The 18,233-nt window shown below is 39.6% G+C and overlaps 1 protein-coding gene across 2 annotated transcripts in view; it reads left to right on the top strand.

The window, feature by feature from the left end:
* The window catches only part of RYR2 (ryanodine receptor 2), a 729,440-nt gene extending 713,624 nt beyond the window's left edge, over window positions 1-15,816 (top strand). For both annotated transcript variants that reach the window (XM_082634943.1, XM_082634944.1), the window contains exons 101-104: window positions 43-107; window positions 2,211-2,311; window positions 3,242-3,293; window positions 14,470-15,816. In XM_082634943.1, coding sequence (XP_082491069.1) covers window positions 43-107; window positions 2,211-2,311; window positions 3,242-3,293; window positions 14,470-14,565 — 314 coding nt within the window. In that variant the 3' untranslated portion in view covers window positions 14,566-15,816. The remainder of the gene's footprint in view (window positions 1-42; window positions 108-2,210; window positions 2,312-3,241; window positions 3,294-14,469) is intronic.
* Window positions 15,817-18,233: the final 2,417 nt, after the last annotated feature.

The following is an 18,233-nucleotide window of genomic DNA, read 5'->3' as shown; positions in this document are numbered from 1 at the left end:
TCTCCGGTTGATAGATTAAATCCCATCTTTACTGAACACTAGGTTTAATTATCGATGCTTTTGGGGAGCTAAGAGACCAACAGGAACAGGTCAAAGAAGACATGGAGGTGAGTCTCTCCGTTTCTGACTCTGCGTTTTTGTTGTTGTGGACACTGCCTGTCCCCACTGTCTTTTATCAAAGAATGACGACTGTGGGAGAAGGGGGAGGGACATAAACGATGCATGGCTTCATTGGCCTGTTTTTGATTCAGGCAATACACGTAGTTGAGCACTGTTGCTAGGCTGTGTGGTGGGCTCCAGGTACATACAAACAGTAGTATGGCGCCATCTGCCCCTCCAGGAGGGGGAGACCATTCATTCAAAATGGGGGATTTGCTGACAAATAAGTAAACAGGACATCATGAGCAGTGTGATGAGCCCTTTATAGGAGGAAACCCTGAGTGCTGGCGTCTCTGGGGCTGGTGTCTAATTTCCTCTTGTATGATCAGGGGCGTACTTAAAAGAAGGGATGCCCAAGCTGAGGCCTGAAGATTGCAGAGGTGTGGATTTGAGAGAGAGAGAGAGAGCGAGCGAGCACAGGCCAGTTTTAGGCCACCTCCCCACCCCGCCATGCCCATCACCAGGGGTACCATTCACATTGGATTCTGTGAAAACGTCACTGCCTGACGTTCTATATACCAAGACTCTGATTTTAGGGGATTTGATATGCAGATTTTTTTTCTTGGAAGTATAACTGGTTCAGGATGAAGCATGACTTTCTAGTAAAGGGGCTGGAGAAGAAGGCCAGCTAATTAAGAGCCTAATCATGCATTTGAGAAATTTACAGTGTGACTTACAGCCTGGGAAGCAAGAAAAGGGTTTTAAGCGGGGCAGTGAGGTGATCAGATTTTACATTTTAAAAAGGTAACTATGGATTAAAATAGGGGGCGTGAGCTCGACACTGGCACACCCAGGGATAGGGAAGCAGCTGTCAGCATTTTCTAGGTAGGAGACGATGAGGCTTTTGCTAAAGAAGTGCCACTGAGGATGCAGGAGCCCAGTGGATTCAAGCAGTACTTTGGCATGAAAAGAACTTGGTGATCGGCCAGATGCAGAGGATGAAGAGTTTGGAGCAAGCGGGGATGTTACTGAGGTTCCGTCCAGCATGAGCCTCTAGGAAGAAGCACGGTGGCTCAGTTACACACAGAGTGACCGAGAGAGGTAACAGAGAGGAAGGGCAGTTTCCTGGGGAAAGCTGTTAAGTGGGAACCTGTTTAGTTAAGAGACACTGAACTGTGTACAAGACTGGATTGCTGAATGGAGCCTTTCTGCTGTCAGCAGCTGTTGATCAGTAAGGCAGGGAGAATTATAAATTACCTTAATCATCTTGATTCTAGGCTCTCGCATCTAGGGCATCATAAACATGCCTCTGACGGTATGAAACAGCTTCTAATTTGCAGGGAAGATGAGCATCTGGAGCCACATGAGGACAATAATTATTGAATTCATTTGAGTTGATGCACAGGAGATGCTAATGATAAAATGGAAGGCCTGCTTCTCCCTGGGTTTTGGGTACCAGGCCTGCAGATGGCAGACCTAGCTGGTGAAGAGAGAGATGGATGGGATGGGAGGGAAGTGGAGAGAGCAGCTGTTCTGTTTCTAGAGTGGACTGTCATCCCAGTACATGTATATTGGTTGTGTGCCTAGCATGATGCCTGGCATGTGGCAGACCTTCTCTGAATCGTTGATTCAACACCTCACAGCTTGGTATTTGGTTTGGTCCTCCCCAGATGGAAGGAATTTGTGCCTCCCCACCTCCACCAGCCCGGTCATCAGACTTGTCTAGGATAGATACCAAGTTTGCGGTTTCAGTTGAGGACACATTCAGTCCTACCTAGATAACTTGAGCCAGTGTAATGAACAAGAGTGATCACCAAGCCTGGGCGTGTTCACTTAGGCTGGAGAAAAGAAGACATTGCTTTGCTTTTCAGCCATCATCATCTTGTTCTCTTCTTTCTGCCTCTGTTACTTCTTGCTATTGGTTCCTATGTCATTTAAACCCCACGGCAAGATGTAGTGGTGGTAACAGTTAAATTGATACTGGGGCTTGGCACAGTCTTCTGGGATGATGTTTTACGTAGACCGAATAACCCAGGTAGCTGCCCGAGTGGTGTTTTCCTTTTGTTTTGCTTTCTGAACTCTGACCTTTGAATACTGCCTTTGTCTTCTAGACCAAGTGCTTCATCTGTGGGATAGGCAATGATTACTTCGACACCGTGCCCCATGGCTTTGAAACCCACACTTTACAGGAACACAACTTGGCCAATTATCTGTGAGTGTGCCTGACTCGGACTCCCCTACCTCTCCTGATACCCAGGCATCCCCCACCTCAGCAAGCTGGAGAAACAGGACAGAGAGCGCCTCTCGGAGGGAAAGACCCACAGCTAGTGGTTATTTTGACTTAGGAAATGAAGTTGCAGCCCTCCACGTGAACAATATCTTCTAGAACATGAAATGAAAAGGTGGAAAGGATGAGCAGAATATGTACCAAGCCTCTCAGAGAGCTTGGGCCATGTTTTCCATTTCGAACAGGAATGCTCCAGCTGCTCCCTAGAGATATGTGAATCTTCATTTCTCTTTTCTGAAGAACCACAGACCCATTTAGGCACCACTGGAAACAGTTAAATGTTGTATTTTTTTTAATACATAGAAATCTTGCTATTACTTGAGACTAGCCAAAACTGTACTTCAGTACAATATTATTTCTTAATCTGTTTCTAACCTGATTTTAATATCTAACAAACAGAAAAGATATAGAAAAAAAAAGAAAAGATATAGAGTAGCATTGTAGCAATTAAAAAAAAAAGGTTTTGGAATTCACAAGTGTGCAATATTAGACAAGTTATTGAACCTTTTTAATTATTGGTTTTCCAAAAGAGGATTTCAATTCCTGCTCCATGAGTGAATGTGGAAACAGTTGCAGGCAGGGTCTGGCACTGAGCCTGGTATAAAGCAGCTCCCAAGAGGTATAACTTGATCTGTGAACACATTATAGCTCCTTTGAAAAAAATATTTTAAAAGCTGATTGATTAAGCTTTTGGTCCCCATGGCTTTTTTTTTTTTTTTTTTTTTGGCCCTGCAGGTTTGACCCATTTATTTTCTCTGCCATGAAGAGTTATTAGTCCATAGCAGAATCAGAAGTATCTGTTTATGCTGATATTTCCGTACAATCCATTTCTGATTACTCTCTCTGTATCTGTAGGTTTTTTCTGATGTATCTCATAAACAAAGATGAAACAGAGCACACAGGACAGGTAGGTAAACAGTGACCATACAGCATCTACAAGAAATGATAAAAGAACCTCTGCATTTTGGAATGTGTACATTAAACATTAATATTGGAATTACTTTCAGATATTAGTCATGGTATCTTAGTATAAAATTCCTGTTATCCTGGATGTGTATGCAAAGAAAGATTGCTGTAGTAGAAAAAGTAAAATTAGAATTGCACGTTTATTAGCTGAAAATGCTGAGTTTGGGTTTTGATAATTATAATATACTTGATTGCTTAATCAGATAGCAGATGATTTCAAATGAACTTCATTCAATAGTATTATGGTCATTTAAAAATAATTGCATATCCTGGGACAAGATGGCAGAGGAGAAGGACCTTGAGCTCACCTCCTCTCAGGAGCACACCAAAATCACAACTGAATGCTAAACAACCATTGGTAAAAAAGACTGGAACCTACCAAAAAAGATATTCTACATCCAAAGACAAAGAAGAAACCACAACGAGACAGTATAAGGGGTGCACCTGCAATATAATTAAATCCTATACCCACCCCAGGTGGGTGACCCACACACTGGAGAATAATTATATTGCAGAACTTCTCCCACAGGAGTGAGAGTTCTGAGCCCCATATCAAGCTCCCCAGCCTTGGGGTCTGGCATCAGGAGGAGGACCCTCCCCCACCCCAGAGCATTTGACTTTGAAGCCAGCAGGGCTTGAATGCAGGAGCTCCAAAGAACTGTGCAAAAGAGAGATGCCACTCTTAGAGGGTACACACAAGGTCTTTGTGCCCCAGGACCCAGGGCAAGAGCAGTGACTTCACAGGAGCCTGGGCGAGACTTACCTGCTGGTCTTGGAGGGTCTCCTGGGGAAGCAGGTGTGGCTCACTACGGGGACAAGGACACCGTTAGAGTCACTGGCCTGAGCTCTCCCAGAGGCCGCCATTTTGGCACCAAGACCTGGCTCCACCCAACACCCAAACCACCAACAGGGTGGGAACGCAGACCCACCCATCAGCAGACAGGCTGCCTGAAGACTTCCTGAGTCCACAGCCACCTCTAGACACGCCCCTTACATGGCCAGCCCACCAGAGGGCCAAGACCCAGCTCCATCCACCAGTGGAGAGGCACCAGTTCCTCCCACCAGGAAGCCTGCACAAGCCTCAGCCACCAGGGGGCAGACACCAGAAGGAAGAAAACTACAATCACCTCCACACTGTGGAACTGAGTCTGCAAACACAGGTCAGAAACTACCCTAGGACCACCTCGTCCCTGGCCCGTGGTGATGAGAGGGGAGTGTACTGCTAGGACACATAGGACATCCCCTGCAGAGGGCCACTTCTCCAAGGTCAAGAAACATAACTGACCTTCCACATACACAAAAATACAAATAGAAATTCAGACAAATGAGATGGCAGAGGAATATGTTCCAGATGAAGGAACAAGATAAAACCCCAGAAGAACAACTAAGGGGCCTGGAGATAGGTAATCTACCTGAGAAAGAGTTGAGAGCAATGATCATAAAGATCCAAGAACTCAGGAAAAGAATGGATGCACAGAGTGAGAAGTAACAGGAAGTTTTTACCAGAGTTAGTTAGAAAATATAAATAACAACCAAACAATTGAACAATACAATAAGTGAAATGAAAAATACAGTAGAAGGAATTGATAGCAGAATAAATGAGGCAGAAGAATGGATAAGTGAGCTGGAAGATAGAGTGGTGGAAATTACTGTTTTAAAACTGAATAAAGAATGAAAAGAAATGAGGACAGTTTAAGCGGCCTCTGGGACAATGTCAAAGGCACCAACATTCACATTATAGGAGTCCCAGAAAGGAGAGAGAGAGAGAGAGAGAGAGAGAGGAGAGAGAGAAAGGGCCTGAGAAGATATCTGAAGAGATAATAGCTGAAAAATTCCCTACCATGGGAAAGGAAACAGTCACCTAAGTCCACGAAATACAGAGTCTCAGGCAGGATTAACCCAAGGGGAAACACACCAAGACACACAATAATAAAATTGACAAAAATTAAAGAAAAATATTAAAAGCCACAATGGGAAAGCAACAAATAACATACAAAGGATTCCCCATAATACTATCAGTTGATTTCTCAGCAGAAACTCTGCAGGCCAGAAGGGAGTGGCATAATATATTTAAAGTGATGAAAGGGAAAAACCTACAACCATGAATGCTCTACACAGCAAGGCTCTCATTCAGATTTGATGGAGAAATCAAAAGCTTTACAGACAAGCAAAAGTTAAGAGAATTCAGCACCACCAAATCAGCTTTATAGCAAGTGCTAAAGGAACTTCTCTAGGCAGAAAGGAAAAGGCAACAACTAGAAAAAAAATTACAAAATGGGAAAGCTCACCTGTAAGGCAAACATACAGTAAAGGTAGGAAATCCTTCATACACAAATGGGATAACTAAACCAGTAATCATGAGAGGAGGAGAGTACAGATGTAGGATATTTGAAATGCATTTGAAATTAGGAGATCAGCAACTTAAAACAATCAAGTATATATATAGACTGCTATATCAAAACCTCATGGTAACCACAAATCAAAAATCTATAATTGGTATACACACATAAAAAAAGGAATTCAAACACAACACTAAAGATGGCCATCAAACAAGACAGGAGAACAAAATAGGAAAGGAAGAAAAGACCAACAAAAACAAATCCAAAACAATTAACAAAATGGCAATAAAAATATACATATTGATAATTTCCATAAATGTAAATAGATTAAATGCTCCAACCAAAGGACACAGAATGGGTGAATGGATACAAAAACAGGTCCCATATAAATTCTGTGTACAAGAGACCCACTTCAGATCTAGGGACACATACAGACTGAAAGTGAGGGGATGGAAAAAGGTATTCCATGTAAATGGAAATCAAGAGTAGCAATACTCACACCAGTCAGAATGGCCATCATCAAAAAATCTAGAAACAATAAATGCTGGAGAGGGTGTGGAGAAAAGGGAACACTCTTGCACTGCTGGTGGGAATGTGAATTGGTACAGCCACTATGAAGAACAGTATGGAGGTTCCTTAAAAAACTAAAAATAGAAATACCATATGACCCAGCAATCCCACTACTGGGCACATACCCTGAGAAAACCATAATTCAAAAAGAGTCATGTACCAAAATGTTCATTGCAGCTCTATTTACAAGAGCCCAGAGATGGAAACAACCTAAGTGTCCATCATCGGATGAATGGATAAAGAAGATGTGGCACATATATACAATGGAATATTACTCAACCATAAAAAGAAATGAAATTGAGCTATTTGTAATGAGGTGGATGGACCTAGAGTCTGTCATACAGAGTGAAGTAAGTCAGAAAGAGAAAGACAAATACCATATGCTAACACATACATATGGAATTTAAGAAAAAAAAATGTCATGAAGAACCTAGGGGAATAAAGACACAGACCTACTAGAGAATGGACTTGAGGATATGGGGACGGGGAAGGGTAAGCTGTGACAAAGCGAGAGAATGTCATGGACATATATACACTACCAAACGTAAAATAGATAGCTAGTGGGAAGCAGCCACATAGCACAGGGAGATCAGCTTGGTGCTATGTGACCACCTAGAGGAGTGGGATAGGGAGGGTGGGAGGCAGGGAGACGCAAGAGGGAAGAGAGATGGGAACGTATGTATATGTATAACTGATTCACTTTGTTATAAAGTAGAAACGAACACACCATTGTAAAGCAATTATACTCCAATAAAGATGTAAAAAAATACTCAGATTAGACAAAATAGAGTTTAAAATAAAGACTGCTATGAAAGACAAAGAATGACACAAAATAGTGATCAAGGAAATAATCCAAGAAGATACAACCATTGTAAATATATATGCACCCAACATAGGAGCACCTCAATGTAGAAGGAAATGTTAACAGACATAAAAGGAGTAATTGACAGTAACACAATATTAATGGGTGATTTTAACACCCCACTTACATCAATGGACAGATCATCCAGACAGAAAATCAATAAGGAAACACAGGCCTTAAATGACACATAAGACCAGATGGACTTCATTGATATTTATAGAGCATTCCGTCCGAAAGCATCAGAATACACATTCTTTACAAGTGCACATGTACCATTCTCTAGGATAGATCTCATGCTGGGCTAAAAAGCAAGCCTCAGTAAATGCAAGAAAACTGAAATCATATCAAGCATCCTTTGTGACCACAATGCTATGGGATTAGAAATCAATTACAGGAATAAAACTGTAAAACACACAAACACATGGAGGCTAAACAATATGTTACTAAACAACCAATGGATCACTGAAGAAATCAAAGAGGAAATTTTAAAAAAATACCTAGGAACAAATGACAAAAACTCGACAACCCAAAAACTATGGGATGCAGCAAAAGTATTTCTAAGAAGGAAGTTTATAGCAATACAGTCTAACCTCAGGAAACAAGAAAACTCTCAAACATCCTAACCTTACACCTAAAGCAACCAGAGAAAGAAGAACAAACAAAACCCAAATTTAGTAGGGCAGAAATCAAGATCAGAGCAGAAATAAATGAAATAGACACAAAGGAAACAATAGCAAAGATCAATGAAACTAAAAGCTGGTTCTTTGAGAAGATAAAATTGATAAACCTCTACCCAGATTCATCAAGAAAAAGAGAACTCAAATCAATAAAATTAGAAATGAAAAAGGAGAAGTCAGAATGGACACCAGAGAAATACAAAGGATCATAAGAGACTAGTACAAGCAATTATATGCCAATAAAAGGGAGAACCGGGAAGAAATGGACAAATTCTTAGAAAGGTACAACATTCCAAGACTGCGCCAAGCAAGAAATAGAACATATGAACAGATCAGTCACAAGTAGTGATACTGAAACTATGCTACCACCAACCAATGGATCACTGAAGAAATCAAAGGGGAAATTAAAAAATACCTAGAGACAAATGACAATGAAAACACGAGGTTCCAAAACCTACGGGATGCAGCAAAAACAGTTCTAAGAGAGAAGTGTATAGCCACGTAAACTTTATAGTTACAGCTATATAGGCTCAAGAACCAAAAAAATAATCTCAAATAAACAACCCAAACTTAACACCTAAATCAACTTGAGAAAGACCAAACAAACCTCAAAGTTAGTAAAAGGAAAACAATCATAAAGATCAGAGCAGAAATAAATGAAATAGAGATGAAGGAAACAATAGAAAAGATCAATGAAACTAAAAGCTGGTTCCTTGAAAAGATAAACAAAACTGAATAAACCTTTAGCCAGATTCATCAAGAAAAAAAGGGAGGGCACCCAAATCAATAAAACTAGAAATGAAAAGGGAGATGTTACATAGGAAACCACAGGAACACAAAGGACCATAAGACACTAATACAAGAACTATATGCTAATAAATGGACAACCTAGAAGAAATGAACAACTTCTTAGAAAGGTACAAGGAATAAACAGAAATAGGAACAGACCAATTACAAGTACTATAATTGAACCTGTGATTTTAAAACTCCCAAAAAACAAAAGTCCAGGATCAGATGGCTTCACAGCAGAATTCTACCAAACATTTAGAGAAGAGTTAACACCTATCCTGAAACTAATCCAAAAAACTGCAGAGGAAGAAACAGTTTCAAACTCATTCTATGAGGCCACCATCAACCTGATACCAAAATCAGACAAAGATACCACACAAAAAAGTTACAGGCCAATATTACTGATGAACATAGACACAAAAATCCTCAATCAAACACTAGCAAACCAAATCCAACAATACATTAAAAGGATCATACACCATGATTGAGTGGGATTTATCCCAGGGATGCAACGGTTTTTCAATATTCCAAAATCAATCAGTGTAATACACCATATTAACAAATTAAAGGGTAGAGACCATATGTTCATCTCAATAGATGCAGAAAAAGCTTTTGATACAAGTCAACATCCACTTACGACAAAAACACACCAGAAAGTAGGCACAGAGGGAACCTACCTCAACATAATAAAGCCCACATATGACAGATCCACAGCTAACATCACACTCAACGGTGAAAACCTAAAAGCATTTACTCTAAGATCAGAAACAAGACAAGGATGTCCACTCTCACTGCTATTATTCAACACAGTTTTGGAAGTCCTAGCCCCAGCAATCAGAGAAGAAAAAGCAATAAAAGGAATTCAAATTGGAAAAAAAGTAAAACTGTCACTGTTTGTAAATGATGTGATATACTACACATAAAAAATCCTAACGATGCTACCAGAAAACTACTAGAGTTCATCAAGGAATCCAGTAAAGTTGCAGGATACAAAATTAACACACAGAAATCTGTTGCATTTCTACACACTAACAACAAATAATCAGAAAGAGAAATTAGGAAACAATCCCATTACCTAAATGTCCATCGACAAAGGAATGGGTAAAGAAGATGTGGTACATACATACAGTGAAATATGACTCAGCCATAAAAAAGAATGGAATAATGCTATTTGCAGCAACATGCATGGACCTAGAGATTGTCATACTGAGTGAATGAAGTAAGACAGAGAAAGACAAATATATGATATTGCATATATATGTGGAATCTAAGAAAATGGGTCAAATGAACTTATTTACAAAACAGAAATAGAGTCACAGATGTAAAAAAACAAATTTATGGTTACCAGGGGGGAAGGGGAGAGGGATAAATTGGGAGATTGGGATTGACATATACACACTACTATATGAGAAATAGATAATCAACAAGGACTTACTGTATAGCACAGGGAACTCTACTCAATACTCTGTAGTGACCTATATGGGAAAAGAATCTAAAAAAGAATGGATATATGTATATGTATAATTGATTCACTTGAGGAAACAATATTGTAAATCAACTACACTCTAATAAAAAGTTTAAAATAAAGGAATTTCATAAGGACAAAAACAAACAAAGGAAACAATCCCATTTACCATAGCATCAAAAAGAATAAAATACCTAGGAATAAACCTACCTAAGGAGGCAAAGACCTGTACTTCAAAACTATAAGATGCTGATGAAAGAAAACAAGATGACACAAAATGATGGAAAAATATACCATGTTCTTTGGTTGGAAGAATGAATATTGTCCGAATGAATAAACCAGGCTTTCCTAGTGGTACAGTGGTTAGGAGTCCACCTGCCAGCACAGGGGACATGGGTTTGAGCCCTGGTCCAGGAAGATCCCACATACCACAATGCAACTAGGCCCGTGCGCCACAACTACTGAGCCTGTGCTCTGGAGCCTGCGAGCCACAACTACTTAAGCCAGTGTGCCTAGAGCCTGTGCTCTGCAACGGGAGAGACCACCGCAATGAGAGGCCCACGCACCACAATAAAGAGCAGCCCCTGCTCACCGCAACTAGAGAAAGCCTGCGTGAATCAATGAAGACCCAGCACAGCCAAAAATAAAATAAAATAAATTTTTAAAAAAATGAATAAACTACCCAAGGCAATCTAGAGATTCAGTGTAATCCCTATCAAATTACCAATGGCATTTTCAAAGAACTAGAACAAAAATTTTTTTAATTTGTATGGAGACACAAAAGGCCCCAAAGAGTGTCAAAGCACTCTTGAGAAAGAAAGATGGAACTGGAGGCATCAGGCTCCCTGACTTCAGTCTACACTACAAAGCTACAGTAATCAAGACAGTATGGTACTGGCACAAAAACAGAAATATAGATCAATGGAACAGGATAGAAAGCCCAGAGATAAACCCACACACCTATGGTCAACTAATCGATGATTAAGGAGGCAAGAATATGCAATGGAGAAAAGACAGTCTCTTCAACAAGTGGTACTAGGAAAACTGGATAGCTACATGTAAAAGAATGAAGTTAGAACACTACCTAACACCATACACAAAAATAAACTCAAAATAGATTAAAGACCTAAATGTAAGGCCGGATACCATGCAATTCCTAGAGGAAAACAGAGGCAGAACACTCTTTGACATAAATCACAGCAAGATAACACCTCCTAGAGTAATGAAAATAAAAACAAAAATAAACAAATGGGACCTAATTAAATTTAAAAGCTTTTTCACAGCAAAGGAAACCATAAACAAAATGAAAAGACAACCCTCAGAATGGGAGAGAACGTATTTGCAAACGAAGCAACCGACAAGGGATTAATCTCCAAAATACACAAACAGCTCATGCAGCTCAATATCAAAAAAAACAAACAACCCAATCAAAAAATGGATGGAAGACCTAAATAGACATTTCTCCAAAGAAGACATACAGATGGCCTAGAGGCACATGAAAAGATGCTCAACATCACTAATTATTAGAGAAATGCAAATCAAAACTACAATGAGGTATCACCTCACAATGGTCAGAATGGCCATCATCAAAAAACTCTATAAACAGTAAATGCTGGAGAGGATGTGGAGAAAGGGGGACCCTCCTACACTGTTGGTGCAAATGTTAATTGGTACAGCCACTATGGAGAATGGTATGGAGGTCCATCAAAAAACTAAAAATCGAACTACCATATGACCCAGAAATCCCACTACTGGACATATACCCTGAGAAAACCATAATTCAAAAAGATACATGCACCCCAATATTCATTGTAGCACTATTTACAATAGCCAGGACATGAAAGAAACCTAAATGTCCATCAGCAGAGGAATGGATAAAGATGTGGCACATATATACAATGGAATATTACTCAGCCATAAAAAAGAACGAAATAGTGCCATTTGCAGAGACGTGGATAGACCCAGAGACTGTCATACAGAGTGAAGTAAATCAGAGAAAGAAAAAATATCATGGAATATCACTTATACATGGAATCTAGAAAAATGGTACAGATGAACTTATTTGCAAAGCAGAAATGGAGACACAGATGTCGGGAACAAACTTATGGATATCAAGGGGGAAGGGGGGGTGGGATGAACTGAGAGATTAGGATTGACACATATACACTACTACGTATATAATAGATACCTAATGAGAACCTACTGTGTAACACAGGGAACTCTACTCCATGCTCCATGGTGACCTAAATGGGAAGGAAATCTAAAAAGGGAGATTTTATATATATATATATATATACACACACATACATATATATGTATATATATTCATAATTATATTCATAGTAATTATATTCATATATATAAATAAATAAATAAATTCACTTTGCTGTACAGCAGAAACTAATACAACATTGTAAAACAGCTATATACTCCAATAACAATTTAAAAAAAAAGAAATCCCAGAAATAAACCAACGCACCTTTGGTCAATTAGTTTACAACAAAGGAGGTACAATATACAATGGAGAAAAGACAGTCTCTTCAATAAGTGCTGCTGGGAAAACTGGACAGCTACATGTAAAAGAATGAAATTAGAACACTCCCTAACACCATACACAAAAATAAACTCAAAATTGATTAAAGACCTAAATTTAAGCCTGGATACCGTGTAACTCCTAGAAGAAAACATAGGCAGAACACTCTGACATAAATCACAGCAATATCTTTTTGGATCTGTCTCCTAGTGTAATGGAAATAAAAACCAAAATAAACAAGTGGGACCTAACTAAACTTAACATCTTTTGAATAGCAAAGGAAGCCATAAACAAAATGGAAAGAAAACCTGCGGACTGGGAGTAAATATTTGCAAATGATGCAACTGACAAAGGATTCATCTCCAAAATACATAAACAGCTCCTACACCTTAATATCAAAAAAAACCACCAACCCAATCAAAAATGGGCAGAAGACCTAAATAGGTGTTTCTCTAAAGAAGACATACAGATAGCCAAAAAGCACATGAAAAGATGCTCAGCATTACTAATTATTAGAGAACTGTAAATCAAAACTACAATGAGGTATCACCTCGCACCAGTCAGAATGGCTGTCATCAAGAAGTCTACAAATAATAAATACAGAGAGGGTGTGGAGAAAAAGGACCCCTCCTACACTGTTGGTGGGATTGTAAATGGGTACAGCCACTATGGAGAACAGTATGGAGGATCATTAAAAAACTAACAATAGAGCTACCATATGATCCTGCAGTTCCACTCCTGGGTATATATCTGGAGAAAACCATTAATTTGAAAAGATACATGTACCCCAATGTTCACTACAGCACTATTTACAATAGCCAAGACATTGAAACAACCTAAATGTCCACTGACAAATGAGTGGATACAGAAGATGTGACACACACACATGCGCACACGCACATCTGCTGATTTTCTGAATTGCCAGCGTTATATGCTTTCTCGGAGCAGTGAAGCTGTGTTTCTGAAGATTTGAAGATGTAACACACACACATGCATGCACAATGGAATATTACTTGGGCATAAAAAAATTATGAAATAATGCTTTTTGCAGCAACATGAATGGACTAGAGATTATGATACTAAGTTAAGTAAGTCAGACAAAGACAAAAATCATATGATATCTCTTATATGTGGAACCAAAAATAAAATGATACAAATAAATTTATATACAAAACAGAAACAGAGCCACAGACATAGAAAACATATCTATGGTTACCAAAGAGGAAAGGAGTGGAAGGGATAAATTAGGAGTTTGTGATTAACATATACACACTACTATATATAAAATAGATAGCAACAAATACCTACTGTATAGCACAGGGAACTATTCTCAATATTTTGTAATAACCTATAAGGGAAAATAATCTGAGAAAAAAAATATATGTATGTGTATAACTGAATCACTTACCTGTACACCTGAAACTAACAACACTATAAGTCAACTATACTTCAATTTTTAAAATTAAAATAAATAAATAATTGCATTAAATGTTTAAGGTTCTACCCGAGCTATTTGAAATTCTCCCTCCACAAATATTCACCTGCGATTGTTAATAGTTTGAATTTGAATGGTACAATTAAACAAAAATAATAGTTTTAAGGAACCCTCAAACTCATATATCACAAATAGGTTTTTATCATTATTATATTACAGTCAGGATGAAGATTGATTATTTATTAGTAGAAATAAATAAGACCTGGTATAGTTAGGAACTATCTAAATGAATTTGGGATTATAACTATGTGTAATACACCATTATACGTATGTGATATATATATATGTATATAAAATAACAAATTTGACTCTCTATCTTATATTTTGTGGTAACACAGAGATCCTAGGGAAAGACATGTTCTTAACACATTGCCTTTACTTTTACAGGAATCTTATGTTTGGAAGATGTATCAAGAAAGGTGCTGGGAATTTTTCCCGGCTGGGGATTGTTTCCGGAAACAGTACGAAGACCAGCTAAATTAATCTCAGTCCCAGATCACCTCCGAAAACAAAAACACACACACACGCTGTCTCTGTCTTTGTCTCTGTTCTTCTGTTTCTAGACTCTCTCTCTCTCTCTGTTCCCTTGGAAACATCTGCTGATTTTCTGAATTGCCAGCGTTATATGCTTTCTCGGAGCAGTGAAGCTGTGTTTCTGAAGACTTGACTGTGCTTTTTCCCCCACCTAGTGTATTTTCTTTGAGAATAATGACTGAAGAATAATCTAAATTCATACAAGGACAAAATAGGAACTTTGGAAAGAAAACCATTCTGGAGACTCTCAATCGTTACACACACAGATTTCCTTCTGAGACTCCTGGAAATCAGCTTGCACTATGGGACTTTCACAGAGAAGCGTGGCAGCCACACTCATCCGGCCTCTTTATTTCACCATCCAGAAAGGAATTCTCTAATGGTCACAGAGCACTGTAGCACTTACCAGATTGCTGTGGACACCAGTTACGAAGGGAAATAGTGCCTTACTATATGTGGGTTGAGCTATGCAGAAGATATGTGCATGAAAAAACATCTTTATTTTCTTTATGTCGACTTTTTTTCTTAGTTAGATTGATTTTTGTGAGGGTTTTTTTTTCTTTCATGCTTTTCTTTGGTGGGGGAGGGTAAGAAAAGCAGTTTGCGTGCACCTTTTAAAAAAGACGGGTGGCCTGTCTCAGGATGAGAGGAGGTTCTTCTTATTCATCCAGATTCCCATTTCCCCTCCCCCTGTGCTCCTGCTCTTATTTTGGTAATGCTCTGATGCAATATTGCAACTTTATGAAATCTTTGTATGAAAACAAAAAGACTGCAAAAAATACACTTTCAAAAGAAATAATTCATTGCATGTTTATTATGCAAGTTTAAACGAAACAAGAAAACCTTCAGAAGCAAGTTGATCCACGTGAAAGAACTTTCATGATAATTATATTCATAGTAATAAAGTGTCGTGGGCTTAATTGTATATTTGGAGCCAGTGTCATCCACCAACAGTGTGATACATTATGAACTTGACAGTAGTTTTGGGTTTTTCTCTTTCTTTCGGCCACCTGTGATCAGTTGTGGATTAAGGACTTCTTGTCAGGCCATTTTTTTAATATCAAAACTGAAGCAATATCCATTCAGGGATTTCATCAGTTGCATCAAAAAACATGGATAATAATATATCAATCACTCCATTTTGAGTCCTTTTAAATGTAATGCGAATCTTTACAAATAAAAAAGAGATTCAGAATGGAAGCAAGGTCATTTTGCAAATATTGGAGCTCTTTTATTACAAGGTCTGCTTGTTAATTTTAGAATTGTAAAACTGCTCTGATTAAACTATTTAACTTTCTCACCCTCTTTCTCCATTTCACTTATAACTGGGATGCATCAAAAAGCCTTGAAAGGCTTGAGTTTTTAAGTTGTGTGTGTCTAGCACAATCCAAACACTGCCTTAAGGCCTGTCATACGTCCCTGTAGCTAAGCAAGTTTTCTGCTTTTATGATTACGGAACCTCAGAGCTATGGAGTATTTTGAATCACCTAGCTCCACCCCTGTCATTTCCTTGTCTTGGGGTCATCCAGATTTCTTGGAAACCACCAATAACAGAAAAATCAGTCTCCCGAATCATTTTAATTTTTAATCAGCTTTCATTTTAGGAAGCTCTTCCTTATTCAAGGAAAATTCATTTCCATGCAACAATAGGGATTCATTTTCTGTCTTAATCTGGAAGAGGACTGGCACACCAGTAAGTGATATATGAAACGTTCCAGTGCTAACTGAACATCTACTGTGTACCAAGGGCAGTGCTGGGTATCTACTGTCATTTTTCAGCCCATTGGCACAACATCACAGCTGTGGTACTTAGATTTTGCATTTGTCTTGAAAAACTTTGCCCGTCTTCCTTTCTAGGTTCTTTGGCAGGTTAAATGGACATAAGACAGGTTCACAGGAGAAAAACAATTTTTTATGTACGTGAGCCCCACAAAGACAGGACAGGCTCCCAACAGTGAGGCAACTGAGGCTTATGTGCCATCCTGAGCTCAGGAGAAGAGAGTGGGGTCTGGGCCTTCAAAGGGAAGGAAGACAATTCACAGGACGGTGGCAAGAGCAAATATTTGGTAAACAAGTTTTTGCAGTGCCAGGTAGAACAAACAGGCCCTGCTGGGCTCCCCCCAGCTTCCCACACCAGCCCACACTCTCTCTAGTTATCCCTGGTGATGGTTCTCTTCCTGGACCAGGTCTTCTATCTGAATTCTTTTAGACACTTAAGGAGGAGATAAAAAGCTCTTCCTGAGTCTTCCTAGGCTTGATTGACTTCAGCTCAAAGTAATCCACATGCCAAAGTGGCACATTCTGGGGAGGCTCATACTAAACCTCTCAGTAACATTTTTATTTGGGTGAAGGAGTCAATTTGTCGGTGCTGTGGGAATCCTCAGTCCTGCTCAAGGAGGTGACCTCATGTTCTGAGGAGTCTGGATAAAATAAATGAGGTCAGCTCCACAAAACATCCAAGACCATGTTCCCCTTTGCCACAAAACACTTCAGAGGAAGCACGCAGCGGAGAGGAATAAATGTTCTTCTGCCACATGAAGTCTGACAGATGCAGGTCTTCGGTTCATAATGCCAAAGTCAGAGTTGACATGAAACAACAGTACAGGTGAGAGGTGAGCGAACAAATTCCTAGTTGTCCCCTGGATTCTGCAGATTCTTGTAGACTCTCCTGATTGATGGCTCCTGGCTTTAGAGCCCTGGTCGGTGACAGACAAGTGCTCAGGGAGAAGCAGAGAAAGGGTGAATTCAGGAAAGGAAGCCTCCTTCCACTCGTGGCCTTTGGCCATCAGTGTTAAGGAGCAGAGCTGGTCACTTTAGAAACTGTCACTGGGGCTGTCAGTGGCCGACAGAGGAGGAGGGTACCTCTTCGTTTCCGTCTCAAGGCCTCAAAGGGGAAGGGGCAGATTTTCTGCATTGGCATCATTATTAAATCTCCCAGGAAATGTTGCGCGAATTAGAAACACACTGGGACTCTCTACTTCTCTGATTAAGCTCAGGGCTGCCTAACTCAAACTCAAGAAATGTAATCCCCTCAGAAATTTTCAAGTATTCAAACGATCACAAAGAGTGTCATAATATCGTATCTTCATGTCTCTGCTTCCACTCTCACGGCCATTTTTCTCCCTTTCTTATTTCATCTATTCCTACCCCACTTTTTCCTTTGGAAACATCTCTTGATCCTACTCCATAAGGTAAACAGCTAAAGCAGGCAGTTAGCTAGATAGCGGCAGAGCAAGGCGGGCAAAGGCCAAAGGGCAGGAACCACACCCCTAACAGCAGGGGTCCGTGGGTAGACAGAAGTAGGAACTTCCAGACCGACAGGAAACCACACATTTTGGGGTGACAAGTGTCCTGAAGGCAGACAAAGAAAGGTGGGAAAAGGCGGGAATCTCTGGTGTCCATTGTAACCTTTTGGTCACTGTGCCCTCATTACCATAAAATTAGCCTTGCATATAAGAAGTTCTCGTCATGCACCGATGCCACGATACTTCCAATCAAGGCTAAATAAGGACAAAAATCCTTCCTCCCCTCAGGAAGGTGGGGCTGATGAAAATCAGCGAAAACCACCCCCAAACCTCTCCCTCCCAAATGAATATTCCACCTCTTCATTCCTACAT

The sequence above is a fragment of the Mesoplodon mirus genome, assembly GCF_964341445.2.
Source record: "Mesoplodon mirus genome assembly, chromosome: 2".
Classification (NCBI taxonomy): Eukaryota; Metazoa; Chordata; class Mammalia; order Artiodactyla; family Ziphiidae; genus Mesoplodon; species Mesoplodon mirus.
Note: the sequence above shows the minus strand (reverse complement) of the source record. Positions and strands in the feature narration are given on the sequence as shown.